Here is a 20007-nt window from a genome sequence, read left to right as displayed (position 1 = left end):
AATGTCCATTTCAGGCTTTTTCCATTTCAGATGGATTAGTTTATCCTGTAACGGACAGATGGTCACATAAACAACACAGACTCAGCAGAAGGCCGCTGTCACTAAGGGACAGTTTTATATCAAAGCTCCGTGAGTGACATTGCATTGCTCTGACAGAAATCTTTGTCTACTCATAAAACTGAACATATCCCTCCTGCATACATTTACACAAACCCTCTAAAAATACATCGGCAGTCACCTCAGAGGGATTGAGAATTACAATGAAGATTTGCAGAACGAGAGACAACAAAGTACATCATCATGACTCTTCACACAAATGAAACATCAAGCACAGCACAAAGATGACATATTTGTTGTTTTATTAGATATTGCAGCACAACCAAAAGCAAATGTATATCAACTTGTTGAACACTGCCTAGTGTTCAACAAGTCTACATTCATTTCTCCATGGCGGGGCGCCACACCAAAATTCATCCCGCCATGGCTACATTCCAGCTTCTCATTTAAAACAACGTCGTTGTTTTTTTTTAAAAGCGGGTTAGAATCGCACCAAAATCTATTAAAAGAATTATAACAGAGCAAACTTTTTTGTATTCATAGTAGTGCTGTGCGTAATGGTGACATGCTTACTGACTGACTGACACGTGCGCGATGCGTGAGGCTAGCAAACACAACGTAGCTTTCAGTTAGGATGAACACAGTTTGCATAATTATTGATAAAGATCGATGGTTCTGCATACTACAAAGACTTTATCATGCTGGAGTTTATAGCCGTTTCAGTTTACTTTAAGACACATTAAGACGCAAAGTTGCTACAGTTTTACTATGCTTGAAAATGAAATCAAAATTTCTAAATGACTAGAACAACTATGTTAACTGAAATACTTCAAGAGCCAGTTAATATAAGGGAGATACACCTATGTGATTGTGTACACCTATGAGCACACACACACAACCACCTCCAAGCTAGGTAGAATGGGGCAGCAAGCATTAAAACTAGGGCTTTACGATACTGGGAAATATGTAATATTGCTGTTAATTATAGCGATAATAATATTTCTTATAAAATAACAATTACCTAGAAACATGCTATATTTATTAGCTATTGTCTCCATTGACTGAAAATGTCTCCAGGTGTAGTAGTCAACATGACCAGAGGCACTGTCTTTAGCCACAGAAATTTGAGCTCAAAGACCCACCAGAGCTATAAAGAAATCTCAAGAGGGCATGGGAGGAAGCTGGGGAGGTTTTAACCTTCTGGCACCTCTCAGGAACTAGTTGATCAGGTCGGGCTTGCCAAGTTTCCTACCACCTACCACAAGCTCTAGTCTGAGTGATAGTGTCAACTACGACTGGCAATACAATAGGTCACTTAAGTCTTCCGCATCCCATCTAGGAGCCACATGAGGAGTTCTGGGAACCATGTCCAGGTGAGCCAGTGTGGTACAACCTGCAAAACCTGCTCCTCATCCTCCCTGACTTTGCACACGTTCTGTTGATGTTCATGCTCCTACTGGTCGAAATGCATACTTGTGCAAAACTAGAGGCCAGCAATAAGCCAGTGTGTCCATGCAAAGAGGGGACTCAAATGACAATTAGTGGATCAACGAGAAGCAAACAGGTCAAACTATGCTTCTAACATTGCCATAAGCTGGACCATCTGAGGGTAGAGCCACCACTTTCCATAATTGTTAGCTCTTCTAAGAGCCAATTGGCTTCATGGTTGTGCTCATCTGGAATGTGAACAGCACACAGCAATTTCAACACCATGTAAAAGCAAAGGAGGAGATGATGAGTGAGCTCTGACCTTGTCACTGTGCATCACCAATTGCTCCTGCAACTGCACTATAATGAGCCAGTCATTGAGATAATCAAGCATGCGAATACCTGCCTCTCCAAAAAGAGACAGAAGGAACACTCTGTGACAAGTGAGTATCAAGACATAAAGGCACATGTCGTCGGGTGTGCCGATGGATGCAAATAGGCATGAGACGATAACCATTTTCAAGGTATACCACGATTTGGAAAAGTCAAGGTTTTTAAACCGCCAGCTTTTTTTTTGTTATACCGTTCCAAAGTTATGTGTAATATTCTTTTACGCTTTTTTTTAGGACAACAGTATCTACAGCAGAAAAGATATCTAAAGATGCCGTTTAAAATTAGGAAAAAATCTGTGTTTTTGAAACTAATGAAGAGAGCAGATCAAATATTCATTTGAATTAAAGCCTGACATGTTTACAGTTTCCAAATACTTTGAAGGTTTCTCAAAATAAAATCTATTGTGTTCGAATGGGGAAAAGGTGTTGTTTTTAATCCAGACATTTATAAGAACATTTTAGAGCAGTAATCACAATAACCGTGATGTATTTATCCAAGGTTATCATACAGTCAGAGTCTTCAACCGGCCAATGCCTAGATGCAAACCAATCCTTGGGGATGAATGCATCTGAGGATGAGCTTCTGCATAAACATTTTGAATGGCATTCTGTAGAGAGCGATACAAAGTAAGGCCTGTAAAACTCACTTTTCAACTTGGCTGGTGTGACTTGCCTCGATTGCACCCTTCACCAGTAAGACAGCAATCTCCTCACACAAGACAGGGATGGCTATAAGAGCCAGTTGTAAAATACAATGGTGCACCCAAAACAGACTGTCTGAATGTGCCACTGCAACAGGCTGATACTTAAACGGAGGAAAGGTAGTCTTCTCAGCTTTGGGGAGGCTCACCTCAGGAATGCCTCAGGGTCCTGTAATGGAGGCCTGAGGTGGGAGCGTCGTCTTCCTAGGGCATGCCCAACAAGGACACTGATTCAATGCTGTTGGCTGCGGTGGTGGAGCAGGTGTTAAAGCCACAGGCGGACACCCTTGGCGAAGAGCAGCCAGAGTGATCGCAACCCGTGGCTTAGATTTTTATACCACTGATAGAGGATCTAGCTTAAGACACTAGACTGCTCCTTCACTGTCTAGAAGAGATGTAATGATTCACTGTGTGCGAGTTGAAAATTGATTTGAAATATGAGATGATTCAAATCAGTTGGGATGTTTAACAAATTGTAATGCATGTTTTGAACAGCAGGGACTATTGTGTTAACTGCAAGCTCGCTTAACATGCACAACAATAAGGAACAAGTTGTAGCAGATAGTTTAAACTTTAAACCAACCTCAAGTGTGTATGTTGATATTGAGGAAGCTCCATCATCATTCGTATGAAGAAGTATATGGCATACAGCTTCATGTTCTTTGTTTACTTTCATTGATTTATAAGATTTGACTTGCTTTTAAAAATACCACCATATTTTACCAGTTCAAATTAACAAACGTGAGAGTATACAGTGATAAAGAGCACAAAGCTGACAATATTGGATTCAAATATTTGGGTTAAATATTTACCTTATTTGTTCTCAGTTTGTTGTGCTCTCTCTCCCTCTCTGTCTTTCTCAGGCATTTTAATGACCATTTTACAAGTTTGTATAAAAACAAACAATAATTGAATAATACTAAGTTTTATAAATATAAATAATTTGTGCTCTTTGTATCTGATGCAAAGCTACATCCCATATTTCAAGAGTTCACACTTAGCTCATGATTTATACATAGCTTGTTTGGCATGCTGTCCCAGGAGAGAGCCCTGAGGTCAAGGGATTCTCGAGCCCAGGGCTCTCCCCTTTCGTAGGGCGGGGGGAGATTGAGCTCAGGTCGATCTCAAACTCCCCCGCTGCTGAGACCAAGGCGAACTTCCTGAGAGTAAGACATTAGAAAAAAGGTTTAGGCTTATTTTATCTATAATATAGAGCACATTTGGATGGTGGGAGGAAACCGGGGAACCCAGGGGAAACCCACGTGGACAAGGGGAGAACATGCAAACTCCGCATAGAAATACCAAATGGCCCAGCGAGGACCCAATGCCATTGATATTCTTGCTGTGAGGCAACAGTAGATAGATAGATAGATAGATAGATAGATAGATAGATAGATAGATAGATAGATAGATAGATAGATAGATAGATAGATAGATAGATAGATAGATAGATAGATAGATAGATAGATAGATAGTGACTCAGGATATCATAATTAGCTAATGTGGACCAGCTGGGTCAATCAGGAGACATGCTCCTCTCGAAATTAGTTTAAAATTAAACTTCACATATTTGGGGGTGGGGGGTGGGGGGTGGGGGTGGGGGAACCAAATCATAAGTTGAGTGAATTGTTACATCAATACTGCCAAGAACTCTGAAGATTTGCTTTAAACCAAAAATAACAGCACTGTAAAAAAAAAATAATAGTAAAAATAATAATAATAAAAATATATAATTAAATATAAAAATATATCATTATATATATAAGGGCTGTGCAATTAATCAAAAATCCGATTTCGATTATGGCTTCTAACGATTATGAAAAACCATTAATCGAGATAAACGATTATTACATTATTTACCGCCCCCTTACCAGTTGTCCTCACTTGTTGCTCTTAAAAGCGCGAAAGATCGCATGCTTATGTGCGTGTGTGTGCGGCGCACAGACAGACACAGAAGCGTGCGGTCAGCACTTGGTCTCATTCGCACATTGCGATAAGCAGAGAGCACACACATCTAAAGTCATTACCGTTAGCGCTTTAATGTTCAAATAGGTGTCAAAACGCAGTGTTTAGTGATTATTTATATTAACCCTCATTTGTGTAATAAACAAACGAGCTGAGAATCAAAAGACGCGTAAAAGCGAAACCATTAAAGTGACAGAGCACAATAGCTGCCGCCTGTTTTATCATGATTAATAAAACAACGAGAAAAATGCTTAAAGCTTCTTTCATATTTTTATTTTATTGTATTTATTTCTCTTTCCTTTGCAGGGAGGAAAAATAATATATGCAGTTGAAGTCAGAATTATTAGCCCTCCTGAATATTAGCAACTCTTTTCCTCCCCAATTTCTGTTTAATGGAAAGAAGTTTTTTTTTTCAATACATTTCTGAACATAATAGTTTTAATCACTCATTTCTAATAACCGATTAAATTTATCTTTGCTATGATGTCAGTACAATATATTTTATTAGATATTTTTTAAATACAAAAATTCAAATTCAAAGTGTGATTCAAAGGCTTAATTAGGGTAATTAGGCAAGACATTGCATAACAGTAGTTTCTTCTGCAGACAATCAAATATATACTTTGCCTAAAGGTGCTAATAATATTGACCTTCAAAGAGGTTTAAAAATATTTAAATCTGCTTTTACCCTAGCCAAAACAAAACAAATAAGCCTTTCTCCAAAAGAAAATATTAAAGCAAATACTGTTAAAATTCGTTGCTCTATTAAACATAATTTGGAAAATAATTATTTTTTAAAAATTCTCAGGAGCGCTAATAATTTTGACTTCAACTAATAATCGTTTGGAATAATCGTGATTACAATTATGACCAAAATAATCATGATTATATTTTTTACTAAAATCGAGCAGCCCTAATATATATATATATATATATATATATATATATATATATATATATATATATATATATATATATATATATGGGAAAGTGGCTCTGCATGCAGATTCCACATAGATTTTCATTTGCCATTATTTCATGTAAGTCAAAGTGATTGGTCTAGCAGAATCACACATTCATTAGTCATTACGACAAGACGTGTAGTAGTGACCGACTGAAAGGGAACCAAGCATGTTTCAGAATAAGGTAAGTAAATTGAGAACAGCTTAAAGTTCTTCTTCTTAAAACAAACTATTACAGAGGAAACATACATAACATGTCTCTAAGTCCATTCATCTCAAGCATGACGCAATGCGATCTCCATGCAGTAACCATATGCAGCTGCAACCTTCCCAGAAATAGATATACATAGATTCCTCATTAGTTGCCTTACAATGGTAAACTATTAGGGATGTAACGGTATCAGAATTTCACGGTACGGTAATACCTCGGTATCAATGTCACGGTACGGTATTTATTGAATCATTTACAGGAAAAAACAAAACTTATGAAAATACTCCAAAAAAGTGCCAAAAGTGTCAATGACATACAAATTAGCCATCTATCTGTAAGCTTTGAAACAGGAACTTCAATTTTAATAACAAAAAAAATATTAAACCATGTAAAAAAAAATTTAAGTTTTTAATTTAGTATTGTTGAAAACTCATCACATTCAACATTTAATCACTCACTCACTTAGATAGAGATGGGTTTAAAGGAAAATTATCATATAAATATAATCTGGTAAAAGCTGGTATCTCTGGGCATTTACAATGTCCCCTGCAACAGAAAAAAAAACCTCTCATTTGGTACTGAGGTTTCTGGGACAAGAGAGATATGACTTATATGACTTATTTCTTGAGCGCCGAAAACGGAGCTTTTTGGAAACGCTGGAGAGGCCGTTTTCATTCTGAAACGCTGCTGCTCCGTCTCAGTGTGGATGGGGAAAGACGGAGACATCTGAAAACGGAGGCGGGGCTGCAAACGTTCGCCTATCTGATTGGGGCTTTTCCTCAATATTAAGTAGCCCACACACAGTTCAGTCTTGCATCCTCTTCTTGTAAGTTAAGACTTCGCAAGTTTGATCAAGGCTGCAGTCTCCCCCTTCTCAGTTTGATATGGAAAACATACCGAGGACACGGGTAAATCTTCAAAGGGAACAGTGTACTTTATAAATTCATTCACATCACCCTGGCTACGTTGTTTCACTTTCTCATCAATAAAATGTAAACATGATATAAGGAACTGCCTATTTTCTTTTTAATATTAGCAACTTAACAGACAGCAGAAATGTTGAGGCGTCGTGCTGCATGAGCGTCATCACTGTGTGCATATTTATAACAAAACGGAGCCTATAACAACTGCCTCCTTTTAATTTCAGTGAAAATACGAAACACACCCTCTCTTTTGCTGAATATCAGTTTTAATAATCGATAATTATAAAAGTATAACATACAATAAGTTTATACATTGTAGGAAATAAAGGCAAGCGATCAGTCAATGTACCTGGATTAATCATTAACTTATCTTTGCGCTTAACCAAAACATGTTACCCGTGAACAAGTAACTTAATAGATTCCAATGACCAAAGTCAGGGAATTGGCCTATGTCGTTAGATAAAGACAACAAGATGAATGAAATATCACGTTTAGCAAATATAGCGAGATCAGATCCAGCGGGAGATGCTTGATGAGCAGTCCGACAAGCAGAGCTCTCATCTGGGTAGAAATGCTGGAGCGCTTGCCCGAGAGTGTGTGTGTGGTCACGTGATGTGCGTTTTCAGCGTTTTGGTGTGGACGGAGAGCTGTTCAGAAACGCTGGGTAAAACGCGAGTGTGGACGCGGATCGTTTTCATTCTACAACGCCGTTTTAAAACTAAAATGCACTCTTGTAAAAGGGGCCTTAGAGTCTTACAGCTCTTTTTGATCCCCGCTTCTAGCAGCACACTCCATTTCCGCATTACTGGATCTGTAGCGACAACAGACCGCAAGGGATGATGGGGATTGTAGTTTTCGCTACCTCCCGTTCGCTTCATTCGCCTGAGCAAATTTTCTCAGAAGACCTATAGTTTTACCGAGTCATGCGACTTCGGTAATATCGAAAAAAATTAATATTGCGGTATGACGGTATTTACAATACCGTTACATCCCTATAAACTATACAATGTCATCTGCAGTCTTAAAACAGTGACAGCCAGATTTAGCTAGAGTAAGCTCAATTGGTAATAAGCAATTGGTAATAACTCAATTATTAGAACTTGACACTAGCAAAGGTTGCAGGTTTGATTCACAGAAAAAGCAAGAACTGAATGCACACCCTTAATGCTTTTGATAAAAGTGCCAAATGTATGTTAATGTTCAATCAAAGTTAATCAACATGTCCATAAAGCCTGTAGTAACACAAAATGACCAACGCAGGCTTATTGTAATTATGTGCCTAGTGATAGAGCCCAGCATTTGAGCCCGAGCCTGTCTGGGCTTGACCTTTTTATGACCCTAGAGCTGGGTTTTGGGACAATTTTTACATCATAGCTAGCACGCATATCAGGCTTCGGTCCTGCATTTAAAAAACACTTTTGAAAAAAGTTTAATGAGCTCTAATGCATTTGGTCCGAAAGCGCCAGTGATGCCTTGCGCATAGAAATTTCTGGCCACATGCAATGGAGAACATAAAGAGAAAAATTGTCAATGGCAAACTTAAAACTGTGAAAAACGCTAGAGGAAAGGCAAATATCTGTTCAACTTTTCAAATGGTGACAACTTTAATTGATAAGCCAACTGGTTATGCACAATGCACAAAAGTCCTGGAGCACCTGCAGGATTTTAAGTCATGCACACATCTAGCACCACCCCACCTCAACATCCCTAATACTTATTTCAATCTCAAGAAGCACTGGTGCTTGCTGTAAAAGATTACCTTATTTAGGGATATTTGTTATGACATAATTTGTTTATATATTTTTTGATGTTGGTCAGTTATCTACTAGATAAAATACAAGAATAACATTTAAGGGGAAGTGCTTCGAAACAGTCCGCTATATGCTTCAACGTCAAAATAAAATTAAAGTGAAATATTCACATTTTCAGAGAAGCCTATATTAAGTTGTTTTCCCTGTTAAATCATACATTGTGCCAGTCAATAACAATTTACTTCATAAGCAGGACAGTCATTAACAAAGTATTCACAGAAGATGTGTTCCCAGATTACCTAGCTCTGAAGGGTGAGAGAACTCAGAAACCCGTTGTGAGAATGAGAATGTCTGCTTATTTGTGCCAGTCTGTCAGATGAAATTATTCAAAGCACCCTGAATGGTAGCGGTTACATGCGAGGAGGCTGCGCAGCTGCAGCTGGATCTGAATTGTCCGATGAACGAGACATGGGCTGGGCCTGGAGTTCCTCTGGCTTGGGTTCTGATGAGACTGTGGTCTCCACCCCATGTGAGGAAGAAATATTTATATGTAAATAAATAAATAAGCTTTATTCATTTGCATCAACTCGCATGGTAGTTATGCAAAGTGCGTACAGCCGTACAGCTGTATGTGTCACTAGGTTAAATTGAGTAAACTCACTGTAGAAAACATACCGCTTGGATAATAATGTCACTTTAAAAAACTAAAACTTAAATAAAAAAAAAAAAAAAAATTCCAAACATTTCTCTAAATTATTCTGATAAAAACTGAAACAAAAAAACATCAACTTTCTATTAAATACAAACCTGGTCTATTTTAATGGCTGTTACAGTATAAGCTGTTTGGTGAGAAAAAAAAAAAAAGGTTTCGGGTCGGGCCAAAAATTTTAATAAGCTGTTGGACAAGGGCAGGGCTACAGGCTGTGCATCTCAGGCCAGGGCCGAGCTATGGCTTAGATTTAGGGTCTGTGCAAGGCTCTAGTGCTACATTTTTAAGAACTGTGAAATACATGGCCGAGGCAACATCTGCTTGCAGTTTTTTTTTTTTTTTTTACAAATCCACTAGAGGCCGCTGTGTACATGTTTGACAATCTGAAATATGATACAAGCCATATTTTATTATATGTTTCTTTATATGTTTGCTTACATCCTTCTTGCACGCCTGTCGGCTTGTCCTGCATATATCACCTTGTTATCAACTGACCCAACCTGTTCCTTAAACCCAACTGATATTGTTTTCAAAAGCAAACTAGAACGCTTTGACCATGATTTTACACAGCTTTTTTTTTCTTTTTACCTTGTTTCTGGAACCTCCCTTCTCCTGACCCGAATGGTGTATAAGGCGAGCTACTAAGCAAACGGATCACATTGGAAAGGCCATACATACAGAAGAGGTCAGTAGTAGTACAAAAATAAAGAAAAGTTGCTGGTGTCAAATCACACCATGGTGTTTGTTTTACACATAAAATGCAGTATTTTTGAGGTTTCTCAAAAATTTAGCACTGAGCATGTATCCCCAGTGAGCCTTTTTTGAAAATGACATATATTGGGAAGGTTTCTGTTCCAGTATGACAATGCTACTTATCAGTGAGTTGGTTCCTTTTAGTCTCTCAAAAAAGTTATTGTGAAACTTGGAAAAACTTGGACTTTTGTGCACAAGTCACTTTCATGATACATTTATGGGCCTTTGTGTGTTTCTTCTTTCTTTGGTTGAAAGCTTCTTCACTCTTTGTACCTGCATAAAAAATAGATGCAATTCTTTTTAGTACAATGCTACAGTATTTTTCCCTTTGTGTTCCATGGTGGAAAGAAATTCATGTGGGTTTGGAATGACAAGAGAGTGCAAAAAATGACAGAAATTTCATTTCTTGGTGAACTTTTGCTTAAATGTCTAACTGACAAGCACTTCTCTGGCAGATTACATGGCATTTTGAAATGAAATAGACATCTGTGGAGATTGTCAAAGATAAGAGAAATACAAGGTCAGACTCTTCAGTTAAGCTGCTTTATAAGCTCCTCACCTCCCCAGAAGGCACTCTGAGTGACACTGCCCATAATATTCAAGCAACTATTTTTAGACACACAGGAGTAGAGTAACCAAATTCTGATGAAAGTGCTGCTTAAAAGAATGCACAGGAGTCATTTTTTTACACTTTCTCTGAGCCAGACGTTAGGCTTTACAGTTGCAAAGGATAGCATGTCACTTAATCACGATTGAACATAATTTACATGGCTGACTCTTCAAAGAGATTTACAGAGCAGGACAAATGTTTTGAGTTTTTAGTTGTATTTCATTTTTCTATATATTTAAATTTGAATATCAACTTTGTCTGAGATTTTTCTCCTAAAATGTCTTGAGAGAAACAAAACAAACACAAAAAAAACAACTGTGGACAAGGCTGTGATAATTCAACCAAAACATTATTTACTGACCCTCGTGTTGTTTCAATCTTTAATGAGTTTCTTTATTTTCTGTTGAACACAAATAAAGATATTTTACCAAAAACCTGTAACCACTGACTTCCATAGTAAAAAAAAAAACAAATACTCTGAAAAGCAATGGTTACAGGTTTCCAGCTTTCTTCAAAATATCATTTAAAGGGCCATGAAACCCCCTTGTTTCAGCAGGGTGTTTTCACCGTCTACTTTGGAAAAAGTCAGAAAAGTGGGCGTGTCCAACTCTGTTTAGGGGGGAGTGTCGGAGGAACTAAAGTGGGATGGTGTGGCAGTGTCTATTTGGGCACTCGCGAGTTTCAGAGTCAAAACACACACACACACACACACACACACACACACACACAGGAGAAAGTGATGGTGTTTACATGGACATCTGTAGTCGAATTATTTGCCAAATTATTAAATGGTGGACTTTAACTGCAGTTTGGCTCTTTCAATTAGGGAATTCATTCATGCCCCTCGCGACAAACGAGATATGTGATTCGAGGAACTGCTCTAAGCGTGTATTTTTCTTGCTATGTTTGATACCGCACAGCGAATGAGAAAAAAAAAACCCTCCGCATTTCCCAGAAACTTAGATGCACACAGCAGTTAGTGTCAGAAAATCCTACACGAGGTAAAGTTGTGGTTGTGGTGCTAACATGTTTACACTCAGTGCAATAGTTAACTTAGTTCGATACGAACAAACTGAATAAACAAAGAGCACTGGTCGCTCACTTACCAAATCTGTAGAGACAGGACAATCACCAGCAACTAGAGCCGCGTCTTTATTAAGAGAAGACTACAAGCGAATCTGGATCTCAGCGTTTGCAGATGAGAACAGCTCTCAGGTAAAAAATGTTCCTCCTTAGACATGCAAGTTATTGTTGTCGAGTGTCGCATACACTGTAATCCACGCGTGACTCCAGCTGCGCTCTCACAGAGAGAAAATTAAAATAAAACTTAACTGCAGCAAACTATAAAAGCAACACTTTACGCTTGTTTTGCCAATACAACGTGGTGTGTCTATCGTCTAAACACTGTGACAGAAATGAATATTAATGAAGTTGCACAATAGAGCGCGCTGATTGGTTTGAACCAAGCCTTACTCATGCATTAATGCATCACACTGTAAGACGTAATAAGACACACTCTGGCACAGATGTCCAGTCTGCACGCTGGAATACAACGCTTTTATGTCATGGCCGTGACGCAGCTTCAAAAATTCGTTTCAAACCGGAAGTACGAATTTGCTTGAAATAACGCAAAAACAACCAATTTACACTTTTTAGCGAAATATAGGTGTCCTAATAGTAGGGCTGTAACGATACACCAAACCCACGATTCGGTTCGTATCACGATTTTTGACCCACGATTCGGTTCATATCACGATTTTTTTTTTCGTGTGGGGTAGGGAAAAAAAAAAGATTTTTAAAACTATTTTTTATTAAACTACATTTGAAAAATCTTAATAAACTAAACATCAAAGAACAATATTAACTATGCAAATTAATAACAATATAAATAGCCATATATAAAATAAATAAATAGCCAAAGCTATATCACTTCTGTTTTCTTTGTAACAAAATACTGTTGAAAAATCAAACAGAACTAAACTTCATTGTGTAGACGGTTCAAGCACATTGAAAATTCTTTTTCAATCAAGTTCTTTTACATAGAAAAAGTAAATTAAATGGCTACTACGGATGCTCATTTCGGTTAATTTTGCTAACCGACATCCGCCGCTCATTAATCGGTTATTAACGGTTAACTGGTCAGATTACTATTAATTTTATATTAAACAAATTGACGTGTCTATTTTGTGTCTGACACATTAAATATTGCATTTTAAAATAGGCTACTGATTTATTTTTAAATGCTAGCATATTAATAACAGAACAGAACAACAGAGCATCTTCACGCACCTGCAGTGTTTAACACAGAAGAGCAGAATAATCTAAATAAAATAAATAGGACTGCCCTAAATTATTTTCATTTAAATAATTAATTTATATTACAAAACAAAAATACTGACTGATTCTTTTTAACAACCGGCATAGGCTGTTTTTTTCCAATCATGTTTTTTCTTCCGTCAAATAAAAATCGCAGACTTCCTCAAATTGCCCGCTCCATGGAAAATATGCATTTATTTAATGCCCCGCTGTTATTATTATAATAACAAAACCTTTTACATTTTTAATAGAAATCATTATTTTAAAGAATATGTCCTGATGGTTTCCTCTCTCTCCCTCGCGGATCAAGTGCGCGTGCTGCGTGATGAAAAGACAACAACAACGTGCGCATATTTAGACTTTTTGTAAACAGTTTTGTTGTTTAAATATGCTATTGCATTAATATGCATACATGCTTTATAAGCCGAAAACAAGGCGCATCTCACTGCCTTTATGTTGACAAGGAAAAAAAGAAGAGAAGAAGCGCACGGTCCTCTTATGAAACGACTGAATCAGCTGGGTATCGATTGTGCATAAGTGTTGCTGTCTGTGTTGTTACAATTGTAATATTTAATACTATTGTGATATTCAAGATTTGTACATTCATACAGCTCTGGATAACTTAAAACAGCGATTAGACCTTCAGAGCGGCATTAATGCGTCCTGAAGTAAAGCGAAACGGCTATAAACTCCAGCAAGATAGAGTGATTATATGCAGAGCCATATACCTTTATCTCTAAATAAAGTATAACTATAGAAACTGTGTTCATCTTAACTGAAAGCTTCGTCCTGTTTCCTGGCCTCACGCATTGCGCACCTGTCAGTCAGCACGTAACTTTAACTCTCAAAGGGTTAAACAGAAAGCGCATTGCACGGTCACAGAAAAGTTTCCTCTGCAGAGGAGTCGGGGCATCTGGTGAATGCCCATCCCTCTCTGCGCAGCCACATTAACAACAATGCTTTGAAAGCACTGGCAATGTTACTGCCGTTGTCTGTTGTCAAGCGGGGTTAAGTTGGTTTTGTTTTTGATATTCCTGACACATTCAGACAGTCCCTTACTAAGAGCTCCGTGCGAGCTCTCCCGGCTAAACGCTTATTGCGAGGGCTTAAACGGAGAAGTGCTCGTAATGTCGAGCAGAAAAAAAAAGTGTTTCCTCACGTTCTTCTTCAACTAGCTCAACTTTTGCAGGCACGCGTGACGTTATTGGAAAGGTAGTCACGGGGTGTGTCGCGATTCTCCCTTATCACACCACAACACAGGATCGTATATCTGAGTGTCGCGATTTCGATTTCATATCGTGTATCGTTACAGCCCTACCTAATAGTGTTTTTAGCAGTGTGGGACACATATACGACTGTCAACAGCTCAAAAAATGTGTTTTGGTGTTTTGTGACCCTTTAAATATGCTTTTGTTTAACAAAGGAAAAAAACATCAAACAGGTTTGAAACAAGGGCAAGTAAATGATGACAGAATTTTCAGATTTGGGTGAACTAAGGCATAGTTCGGACTGCATAATTTTAACCCCAATTTTGACTTGCCGACAGGTTTTGAGAAATCGCCAACGCATGTCTTAAATTACAGGCAAATTGGCGCTTGTTCACGCAAGTAACAATCACACAGTGTGTGAACTATCAAAGATGCGTTCTGAGAGAAACGCCTCCGAGTCGCTGACACCCGTGAGATATTTGGCACGCTAAATATCTGGAGCTGTCAGCAATTCAAGTCATGCTGTGTGGAATGTGTTCTGATTGAAAATAAAATCGGCAATCACCTACAGCCAATGAGAGAGCAGGATCCACTGGGCCAGCGGGAGGTTGGAGGAAAAGTTAAAAGCGTTTATTTTCAGTCTTTTTGGACCCAAGAAATGGCGGAAAAACTTTCAAATGAAAATCTGGCAGCAGCAACTATGTCTTTTTGACGTGTCATCTAAGTAATATCACAACTGAGTTGACAAAAAAAAAGTTTGAGAGAGGTGAGCAAAATGTAATTTTTTAAGTAAATTTTCTACCTAACTAAAGGCTTCTTTCTCATTATTATTATTATTAAAAAAACATCACCTCTCATTATTTCCATGTAGGGTTGTAACGGTATGAATTTTTCACGGTATGATAATCGTCTAAAACAATACCACGGTTTGACGGTTTCGCGGTATACGGTATGTTACAAATGTTACAAAATAATAGAACAGTGAAGCAAATTTGACTTTTTCCAAATAGTATATTTTAGTTACTATAAACAACACCACTTACAATGAACAAATAAAAATAAGAAAATAATAAATAATGTGTCAAAGTCCAAATAAAGTCCAAATAAACATGGTGCAAATCCTCAGTAAAAAATAGATATAAATATTTACTATACTATAAATAGTTACATAACGAAACTAGATTCAATATGGAACATCCTTAGGTTTTATGTGCCAGCATGGATATGGTTGTCTATGGATATGGATATGGTTGTCTGCAATGCAGACAAACAGCTGCATCTTCATTTGCGTCTTTTGAAAACAGCAAGAGCAGCAGTTCGTCTTTGCTGTGTCACTGTTTTGTCATGTTTCTGTGCTGCTGTGCATGCAAAAGTACTTAGTATGAGAATTATTTCATGCAAAACGTTTTTTTTTGCGTTTTATTTAGCCGCGCATAAATGTATGCCTATCTCTCATTCCGTGTTGTTCAAAAAGCTTGGTCCACAAACAAAAGCGAAACCTATGCTTATTGGTTGTGATATAGCGAGTTTGAACCAATCTGGGCATGGAGGAGGGACAATGCATCAATGTATCATGTCTGATTTGTCCGGAGACACAGTGACGAGCGTTTCTTTGTCAAATCAGCGTTGTCAAATGTTGATGACGTAACCGCACTGATTCCGGAGCCTCTGAAAGTCCGCGAATGTTATGTGATACAGCACTGGAAAGCTGAGATTCTCTTCTTTATGCCAATCTTTGAATTGTATGAATCGGATCAGCGGATCAAAAGTTAATAAACATTTAAGAGCAATACTTATTTTTAGCCGTGGGCGGCTGTCTCGGTCTTTAAGGGTTAAAACCGTTGATATGCAATTGTTCATGGTATGATAATCGTGCACGTTCAAATCGTGGTAAACCGTCATACCGGTATATTGTTACAACCCTATTTCCATGTCACTTCTCACGTGTGTTTGGTTGGAGACGTAGTTTGTGGACCGAGACAACGTTGTCGATGATTCTTCCTATTGTAAAGTCGTGCAGTGTCCATATCCATCCTACATTGTGAACACTGCACCGATAGAATGTTACCCCAGATAGTCATGCAGTGTGAAAACATCTGTGACATCGCTACTTTGAATACCGTGCAGTCTGAACTCGGCATAACTCTCACCATTCATCGTCAATCTATGAATCACGAAGGACCACGGATTCAGCTAAAATTCTTCTTTATTGTTCTACTTAAGAAAAAATTCACCTAATCTTGGATGACCTGTAGGTGAGTTTACATTTTAACTTAACTCTTTAACCTAAAATAACTTGTCACAGCCAATCTTGTGTCTCAAGATCCACATCAGTGATGTGTTTATCTAAGACATTTCTATAAAAGTGGCTAAAAAACCACAGTTTAACTAAGGCCTGTACCTGGGTAAAATGAACCCCAGTTTGTGAAGCCAAGCCTTTAGATATAGTGTGATAAAATTAATAAGGGGAAAACTGACCAGTCAGATTCTTATGTGATTGTTTTGTTTTTGTTTTTTGTTTTTTTTCTACAGAATTGAGCAAACCTCAAATTTTCCTTAATTTATTTTACAAACAAGCACATGGTTTTAACTCCTTGCAAATACATTTAGCCATGAAGACATCTGAAATACTTCCCTGCTATGTTTGAGAATGACAACATAGCAGATATGTCCAAATTCCATTCATCCTACTCCTATTCATACTGTATAGAAGATCATACATTTTACATTCATTCATTCATTTTCTTTTTGGCTTAGTCCCTTAATTTAATCTATTAATCTGGGGTCGCCACAGCAAAAAAAATCACCAACTTGTCCAGCACGTTTAAAGCTTCCGAACAGTTTTAGCTTACCCAATTCACCTGTACCCCATGTCTTTGGACTTGTGGGGGAAACCAAAGCACACGGAGGAAACCCATGCGAACGCAGGGAGAGCATGCAAACTCCAACTCATGCCAACTGTCCCAGCCGAGGCTGGAACCAGCGACCTTCTTGCTGTGAGTCAACAGCAATAACTACTGCACCACCGAGTCACCCATACATTTTACAAACGGCCATGAATTAAGTTCAAATTCAGAAGATGTATTAAAAAATACTAATTTCCTGAAGTTCAAGATGATCTGTTGAAGATCAAAGCAAACACCAGAATAGGAATTTAACTTATTTTTGAATGTGTATGGGTATGAATGTGTATTTCAGAATCAGCTGATCTATCAAAAAGTTTTTTTGCATGACTATCCCGGTATACAATGTTCTAAAAAGGAGAAAATATGCTGTGAGTGGAACTAAACATGTTTTCTTGACTGGTTTCAGCTGATTAAAAAACAGAAACTCAAATAATCACTCATTACAAACACAAAACGTGTCTAACCTAGAAACAGATGAGCTACAGCAGAATAAGGCCACATCTGGAAATGCTCCTTTACCTTCACATCCTTCATATCCTTTTTAAGATATATATTGGTCAGACTTGTCAGCTGACAGCAGCAAATTGAGGCAACAGTTCTCATCAAAACTGGACAATGGAAGATTGCAAAATGGTTTCCTGATCTAAAAATCAATATGGAAACTGCAGGCCAATATAGACAAAATCTCTAGGGAATGGTTCCAGCACCTTGTTGAATATACCACAAAACTTAAGATATGACAAATATGTCATTTTTATGAGTTATGTGATTTGCTTTAGATATTTGTATGTGGTCTAATTTAATTACACTTTACAGCCTTCTTTATTCTTTTTATACCCTCCACTCAATAAGTGATTTATGACAATGTGTATATTTAATTTTCATCTATTATTACCCAAGTACACATCCACCCACAGAAGGCATACTGCATACAATGATAAACTAGAGGAAACAGGAAAGAAATCTAAAAATTAATTGTGTGTGGATTTTGAACTCTTAATAACAGTGAATTAAACATTAGTAACCAAGAAGGGTGTTGACTTTTACAATGTCACGCTCCTATAATCCGCCTTAAGTGCTGCTAATGCCACATGCACACGCTGTTTGCAAACAATGGAGGGAAAAGCGTTACTTACTTGAATCTTCCTTGACAATGCTGACACTGATCTCCTGTCCATCCCTGCTCACAGACGCAAGTTCCATTAACGCATCTTCCATAGATGCAGTTTTTATCACATGTTTTAGAATAGGACCCTTCAGTGCACACTAGCAGGTAAAACACCATAAAGGTAAACAGGTAGGTCCTGACATTGTGAGTCCTACACCCCATGAAGCAGCGTGGAGAAATTCTGCTTCTGCCAAAATCCATCCTCAAGTTCTCCTCTGACGTTTACACAGAAATGAGACTAGACTTCGTTATACTTCAAGCTTTTAACTGATGATTCTATGTATAGCACATAAATATTCCTCATTGTTTTGTTACAGCGTATAGTTTGTTGTCATTGCCACAGTGCGTTAATTTATGACCCACCTATCACGTATACCGTAATGTTAACTTTCTCCAGTTTGCTAAGTTGCGGTTGACAATCTACCTTAGATAGTTATTCCAAAAAGCATTTCGTCCAAAACGACACCAATTCACAAACAGCGATGTTTTAGATACAAATGTGCAGTTATGTTCGTAAACTGTGCCACCATAGTCGCAAGAGTAACTGCGTGTTCCAAGCATCCCTTTTCCAAACAGCGAGTCGTGCTGTTGTTGCCGTTTCGCCTTTGTTTCCCTTTTAGAGATGCACTCGGAGGAGAATGACAGCACAACTCCCATCCAAAACAATGTGCAGTTCCCCGTCGCTGCTCCTGCTGAGCTCACGGCCAAATGACGAGTCTTACTACGGGGAAGGCTTGGCTTATGAATATTAACTCAGTTACGTTGACGTTGCTCGGTACCCTTTCCCGAGCGCTCAATTGGTCACATGACTCACTAAATATTCAAGAGCTTGTCCCTTTTCATAGTATGATGGGGAAAGTGTGAATTAAAGTCATAGCGCCTTACTAATTTGTGTGGAACGACGCGTCATTCATGCGGATTGTTAAAGTTGTGATTTCATACTTGGCCCTCAATCAAAATTTGTTTTATTAAATTTAAAAGAGATATAATTTTTTTTTTACAAATATGATTTACATGATGATGTTGACAACTTTATTTTATTAATGGATATATTAATACTTGTAACTGAAAAAAATAAGATGTTTCAAAACTTCAAATATAAAAAAAAATAATAATAAATGACTAAATCTATTGGTCCTTGTCGTTTTGTTCTAGCTGAGTACTTTTATTCAATAATTCATTCATTTTCTTATCGGCTTAGTGCCTTTATTAATCAGGGGTCTCCACACCGGAATGAACTGCTAATTATCCAGCTTATGTTCTACACAGGATGCCCTTCCAGCCGCAACCCAGCGCCAGGACACTCCTGCATTCACACCCACATTTCGGCCAAAATGAAAACAGAGCACTCGGAAGAAACCCATGCGAACAAGGGGAGATCATGCCAACTCCACACAGAAATGCAAGCTGCATGACCCAGCCGGGGCTCCAACCAGCGACCTTCTTGCTGTAAAGCGATACCACTGCGCCACCTTGTCACCCCAAGTACATTTATTTTTATCTATCCTTTTTAATTGTTTAAATGTGTCTTGCTCTGTTGTTTACTGTTTTGTGTTTTGTTTTGTTTTTTGTTTTTTGGGGTTAGTTTTTTTGGTTTCTTTTTGTCAAGGTCATATTAAAAGGATAATCAATTTAAAAATAAATAGCTGTCGTCGTTTTCATTACTTGCCAACATGTATTTCCAAACCAGTATGACTTTGTCTTTTGTAAAAAACAAAGAATGCTCAGTAATTTCTTAAGAAGGCATTAGAACAAAGGTGTTGTTTAATTTTGATTATATGGTCATATTTATTATTAGTCTGTAACAGCTGGATAACTTTATTCATTCATTCATTTTATTTTCTTTCAGCTTTAGTCCCTTTATTCATTAGGGGTTGCCACAGCGGAATGAACCGCATATGTTTTACACGGCTGATGCCCTTCCAGCTGTAACCCAGTACTGGGAAT

At 37.8% G+C, this 20007-nt stretch overlaps 1 protein-coding gene across 5 annotated transcripts in view; it reads right to left on the bottom strand.

The window, feature by feature from the left end:
* The window catches only part of atrnl1a (attractin-like 1a), a 473626-nt gene extending 454853 nt beyond the window's left edge, over nucleotides 1-18773 (bottom strand). For all 5 annotated transcript variants that reach the window (XM_073920776.1, XM_073920775.1, XM_073920777.1 and 2 more), the window contains exon 1: nucleotides 18029-18773. In XM_073920776.1, coding sequence (XP_073776877.1) covers nucleotides 18029-18261 — 233 coding nt within the window. In that variant the 5' untranslated portion in view covers nucleotides 18262-18773. The remainder of the gene's footprint in view (nucleotides 1-18028) is intronic.
* Between the last annotated feature and the right edge of the window lie 1234 nt (nucleotides 18774-20007).

The sequence above is a fragment of the Danio rerio genome, chromosome 13 (assembly GCF_049306965.1).
Source record: "Danio rerio strain Tuebingen ecotype United States chromosome 13, GRCz12tu, whole genome shotgun sequence".
Lineage (NCBI taxonomy): Eukaryota > Metazoa > Chordata > Actinopteri > Cypriniformes > Danionidae > Danio > Danio rerio.
This window is presented reverse-complemented; position numbering and strand designations above follow the sequence as displayed.